The 5817-nt window shown below is 39.9% G+C and overlaps 1 protein-coding gene across 1 annotated transcript; it reads right to left on the bottom strand.

The window, feature by feature from the left end:
* Positions 1-763: 763 nt before the first annotated feature.
* On the bottom strand, positions 764-5817 carry LOC116388133 (glutamine synthetase-like). The gene is made up of 7 exons (XM_031855769.1): positions 5781-5817; positions 4535-4709; positions 4126-4287; positions 3896-4042; positions 3176-3303; positions 2849-3048; positions 764-1325 (listed from the first exon to the last, which is right to left on the bottom strand). The coding sequence occupies exons 2-7, from the start codon at positions 4701-4703 to the stop codon at positions 1016-1018; spliced, it is 1116 nt and encodes a 371-aa protein (XP_031711629.1). The 5' UTR covers positions 4704-4709; positions 5781-5817; the 3' UTR covers positions 764-1015.

The raw sequence follows: 5817 nt of genomic DNA on the forward strand, positions 1-5817 counted from the left end.
ACGAGACAGCCTCATTTGTGTCTTTTCTGCCTCAAATGTTGATTTATGTTTATGGTATATTGCTGAATTAAAACCAAATATCACTCATTATTCCTGAAGTGAATTTGTTTAAATGTAGTTATGGTGAGGCAAAGTTAGACGAAACTAAACCAGTGGTTCCACCTGGTGGACAATTGCCATAAGTCATTTACATCTGTAGCGCAACAGTGTATTGGGCTAAATAGTTGTATGAAGTTATTTAGCTGGAATTCAGATAAATAATTATCTTATAGATGCAATAACAAGATGGAAATAGTAACTGTGTGATACTGACACACTCAAATCTTTTGATATTTTATAATAAATATCTGAAAATCAATATATACTGTAATTATATGTGTGCAGCCCAAATGGTGCTTTAAGAAGCACTTTCAGAATAATATAGAGTGTGAATATGATGACCAAACTACAACTGCTCTCAGATGCTTTTTGTCTGCTGATCAATGCACTTTATTTCCCATGTTCTTTGAGCGGATCTAATACTGTACACTCTTCCTTTAATCTTATACTTGAATGTGTTCTTTTAACTGTTTTATTATTTCCTATGGCTCTGTTAACTGCTGACTTCCAAAGCCAAAGCTTTGAACAGAACAGTGCTATATAAATAAACTCACACTTTATTTTCTAACCTGATATTTTGCAAACAAACAAGACGGACACACTTATAGAACCGCTGTGTCTTTATTTCACTAACACACGTGAGACAAGTTTTAAGCGACAATGACTCACATTAATGCAGCATAATATGCATGTAGGCTCAGAAAAAAAAAGAACGAAGTGTCATTTCTTGTTCTGAGAGAGCTGCTGTACAAAATATTTCTTCAATTTCTCATTCCTACGGAAATTAACATTGCTGTCTGTGCACATGGAAATATATCGAAACTTAGATAAATGACACCGAAACAAAAACAATACAAAACGCCCAGATGAACTGAGAGGCAGATGTGTGATCCTACATTTCTGGAGCACCTTTCTTCTACTTGCTCTCTTCTGAGTCTTCTGAATCAAGCAGGCAGGTGGTTGCGATGGCCTTCGTCACAGCGTACGGGTCGCAGTTTGCTGAAGGCCGACGGTCCTCGAAGTAGCCTCTCTTCTCCTGGCCCACCTGGCGGGGGATGCGGATGCTGGCGCCTCGGTTGGCCACTCCGGCAGAGAAGTCGGTGATGTTGGAGGTCTCATGGGCACCTGTGAGACGCCTAATGTTGTCCTTCCCTCCATTCGGGTCGTACACTTGGATGTGCTCGGGGTGTTTTTTGCTCAGCTTCTCGATGGCCTGCTCGATGTATCTGTCATCGGAGGAAAAAAGGGACAGTTGAGATATGGAAGGTTGTTGTCCGAATATTGTCGGAACTTCATAGACGAGAGGCTTATGCATCAATAAGGGGATGAAAATGCAGAATGACACGACTGAGGATTTTCACAATCGTGGCAAACATAAATTGTAGCTGTGTCTTGTCATCATTTTGTTCCTGTCAATAAAACTCTGCACGATCTGCTTAGTCCTGTTTTTTTCTCTCTTAGAGGGAGAAGAATCAAAGCAACATTGATATTCACTTGGAGTCATGTTGTTGGTCAGCGCCTGAAGAATGTAAATTAAATAGTCATTCTCTTTGAGCTCTGTGTTTGGTCTCCACCACCTCCTGAAGGAATTATTATGCTCTTTAGCTGCTAAATGCTCCAATATGTTCACCCACAGGTTGCTTACTTTGTCTGTCTGCCCATTGGTGTTGGAGTATACAGTGGATTTGTAAAGCTTTTTCGTCAAAAATAGCTGCCTGTCGAGACCAAAAACGATGCCCATGAAAGCGAGGAGATTGAACCAAAACGGTAAAATTGGGTTCCATTAAACCGAAAACGGTGAGCTGAAAGTTGCTCCGTACAGCTGAGGGGAACTGTAGAGTCTGGTGATAGTTCTCTTTGGGTTTGACATGAGGAGCGAAACCTTTCACATACATATGATCTATTGTTGATGTGAAAATGTTGAGCCGCTTTGACTTTATGGAAAATCAATTTACTTAAGCCCCAGAAAACACTTTGACTCATAGCCTATATTCTAATTGATTAGTAGTTTGACTTTTTGAGTATGTAAAAAAATGTGATATCGTCCTAAGCTTTGTCTTGAAAGAATGTTAAAGACAGTAATTATATGAAGAATAAAGCCATCGTGTGAAAATGCAGAGAAATATCAAAAGTGTGTGTGTGTCAAATGTCAAATGTTAATCTGGAGAAAAATGTTGTTGGCGAGTGTCTTATGTTTTTGAAATTGCAAAAACCGATGATGGTCAAAATAAGGACACAAAAAGTAAAGTGCATGTACATTACAATTACTTTTAAGAGGATTTTATGGAATGATTAAGACAAAATCAAAAAAGGTATGTTATTGAACCATTTCAAATAAAAAAAAGAATCAGTTAATTAATTCATTTGTGATCATACAAACACAGTTAAAGCCATGTTTTTGTAACTGTGACACTATTTACCCAAACGTTGATCTTTCTAGATCAACTTTGGTCTGAAAACGGTGCTCAAATAATTTATCGAAATCCTTTAAAACCTCCATCTGCAAAAGTAAAAATGTGTTCACTGTAAATGTACGGTGGGCTTTCTATTTCTTCACTTTTGGAAGACAAAATACTCAAATATGAGCAGGATTAAAGTTATCAGACAATTTTTTGAGGAGGATTGTTGTTAATATGTCAATGGTTGGGATACAGTAATTCCATTCTAATTTATTCAGGGTGTTACTATTTTACTAAGTTAATTGATGCATGAGTTACTCGCATTACAATTTTCAAAGGACATTACTCACTGCAGTCCTTCTGCTTCTCTCATCTGCTTGGTGCTGACGTTCGTGTGGCAACCAGCACCGTTCCAGCTGCCCTTCATAGGTTTGGGGTCCAGTGATGCAACGACACCAAAGTCTTCACTCACGCGATGCAGCAGGAAGCGTGCGACCCACAGTTGGTCGCCCATCTCAATACCCTCGCAGGTTCCCACCTGGAACTCCCACTGAAGTTAGGAGAAGTAAAGGCAGAGAATAAAGAACTTGTGTCCAACAAAAATAAACAGAGAACAATAACTGGAGTTGCAGGCATACAAAGCAACTGCTCATCTGCAGAATAACGGTAACACTTACCTGAGATGGCATAACTTCAGCATTAGTGCCAAAGATATTAATCCCTGCATAGAGGCAGGCCTTGTAGTGGCACTCCACAATGTCCCGTCCATAAGCGCAGTTGGCCCCCACCCCGCAGTAGAAGGGTCCTTAAAGTGGGAGACATGATAGGAAGCTTGTTAAGACTAAATAAATACAGACCTTAACACAAATAACTTTCGTTATTTGGGGTAATTTACTTGTCCTTGCTCTTCACCAGACCTGATGAGTAATAATCTATTTGTGAGGACAATGAACTTGTGTATGATGGTGTATGAACAGGATCATGGGCTGAAGAGCATCCACATCAAAATTAATTTATCATATTTGAAATATTTAGCCTTTACGTGTAACTGCAGGCCTGACTTATTAGGCTACTGCTCCATTATAGGGCCAGTGTGTGGGATTTGGTGGCATCTAGCGGAGTGCTTGCAGATTGCAACCAACTGAATACTCCTCCACTCACTCCTCCCTTTCCAAGACAGAGTGCATAACCTACGGACTTGCGTTGCTCCTTAAGTTTCACAACAATGTCAGAAAACTACAGTGGCCTTCAGTTAACGTAAAAACATTAAAAGCTCTCTCTAGAGCCAGTGTTTGGTGTGTCTATCAACTATCAACTTGCAGAGTCTTTATAAAGTCTGCCTAATTTGTTCCTATGAATGAAGGGAACAAAGGAAGAGAAAATGATGGATGATTCACCTTGGGGTTCGGGGAATCCATTCACGGGCCAACCGTAAGGTTGTCCGTCTATTCCTAACAGCGTGTACTCCTGCTCCATGCCAAACCATATGCAGTGCTCTTTGACCTCCTTCATCACTTTGCTGCAGCTCGCACGATGGTTCGTTTCTAGACAGATCAGAACAGGAGTGAGCAGTAAGTACAATTGAACTTACTGAACAGGATTTCGGACGGAAATGTGATGAATGTACCTGCAGGTAAGCGGTTGTATTTGAGGACCTCACAGAGGACCAGTTTGTTGGGGTCGAGGGAGAACGGATCCCTGAACATGCTGACTGGGATGAGGTACATGTCGCTGTTGGAGCCTTCGGACTGGTACGTGCTCGAGCCATCAAAGTTCCACTCGGGAATATCTGCCAAGACAAATGAACCCGAAACATCTCAATTAAAACATCTCTTCTAAATATAACTTACCTGTAAAACATGTTGAGCTCGCTGACTATTTCCGCCATGATGTCACCGAGACTAATTTCCTTTATCTTCAATGTGAAAAGTCTCAGCAGTTTAGAATCAAAGGGCGAACAATGACTCCATATAGTTACATATGCAGTTATAGGCCAACCACACCAAAGTAATAAACCACAAAAATAGGGCATTTACCGTCTATGCTTTTTGGCTCGCTGTCCAGGGTTCGGGTCTTGTTGCGGAGAGCCTCACCGGTGCCATCGATCCAGATGTAGGTGACCTGGCACTTCTCTCCCTGCGGCAGGCTCATGTACTGCTGCCGCACGGCCTTGTTGAGGTGGGAGCTATGCGAAACTGAAGCCATGCTCGCCTTTAAACATAGAACCATTATGTGACATGTCAGCTCTGGTGTTTATCTATTCATTCATACTCTGGATTAGTCACTTCTTTAAGGTCGCCAGGCTGGCGACCTTTGCTGTAATTTAACAAGCTAATATGAGCTTTCCTTCCTTCCTTCCCTCCTTCACTATCTGGTTCACTATCATGTTGTCACCCTGGCACAACTAAGCTGGTTTATGTTTGCTTGGGACCTGGAGGGCTTGAAACAATTCCACTCACAGAAAGCGAAACACAAAAACATCTTAGTGACAGCTGATTCACAACCGATTGAACACGGAGAGCAGCCGTACAACTGTGCACTAATATAACTGAGACCAAATCTGCCTCCTGATTTCTTTATCAAGCACAATTACTGTAAGTGTAATTAGAATAGAGTAGAAAAAAACGAAATGTTCGCAACATTTTTACATTTGGTCTCTGACTCTCTGCACCTTTACTTTTACTTCATTGCACAGAACATGTGGGAATTAAATTTGACTCGGTGTCAGTAAAAGGAGAGTAGTTCAAACATATTACACTACTGCTGTACATATTACACTACTACTGTACTATTTACTTAAAAGAACAAATCAACACACAACTGTGGAGTTCCCTATTTACACCTTATCAATCATGATTGATTTCATTTTATCTTACAAAATGTGTGAACAACATATCTAATAACTGATCTAGTTGCGGATAAAGAATCAAATCAAATCATATTTTAACATTATGCTTTTTTAAGGTTCCACATATTTGGAAAAACAATTCAGATACTTGTGTTCTTTTTAATCCTTCCTATTTTTGTTAACTCAAAAACATTACCATATTTAACTGTATACTTCTAAACATTACATATAATATTACATTACATTTACACTCTGGGCTTAAAACAAGTCATGAAACTCTTCCACAGAATCAGGAAGCTTGAGTTGTATCGCAGAGAATAACCAAAAACTGGATATTTGATGAATGAACTTAAAATAATGAGTTGTATTCATCAGATTAGACAACGTTGTTCAACAAAGCATATTAAATACACAGACAAATAATTTAGACTTACTGCGCAACAGGTGACTGAAGTTGTAGTCGAGGGAGAA

This window comes from Anarrhichthys ocellatus, unplaced genomic scaffold (genome assembly GCF_004355925.1).
Source record: "Anarrhichthys ocellatus isolate YVR2014 unplaced genomic scaffold, GSC_Weel_1.0 scaffold16, whole genome shotgun sequence".
Lineage (NCBI taxonomy): Eukaryota > Metazoa > Chordata > Actinopteri > Perciformes > Anarhichadidae > Anarrhichthys > Anarrhichthys ocellatus.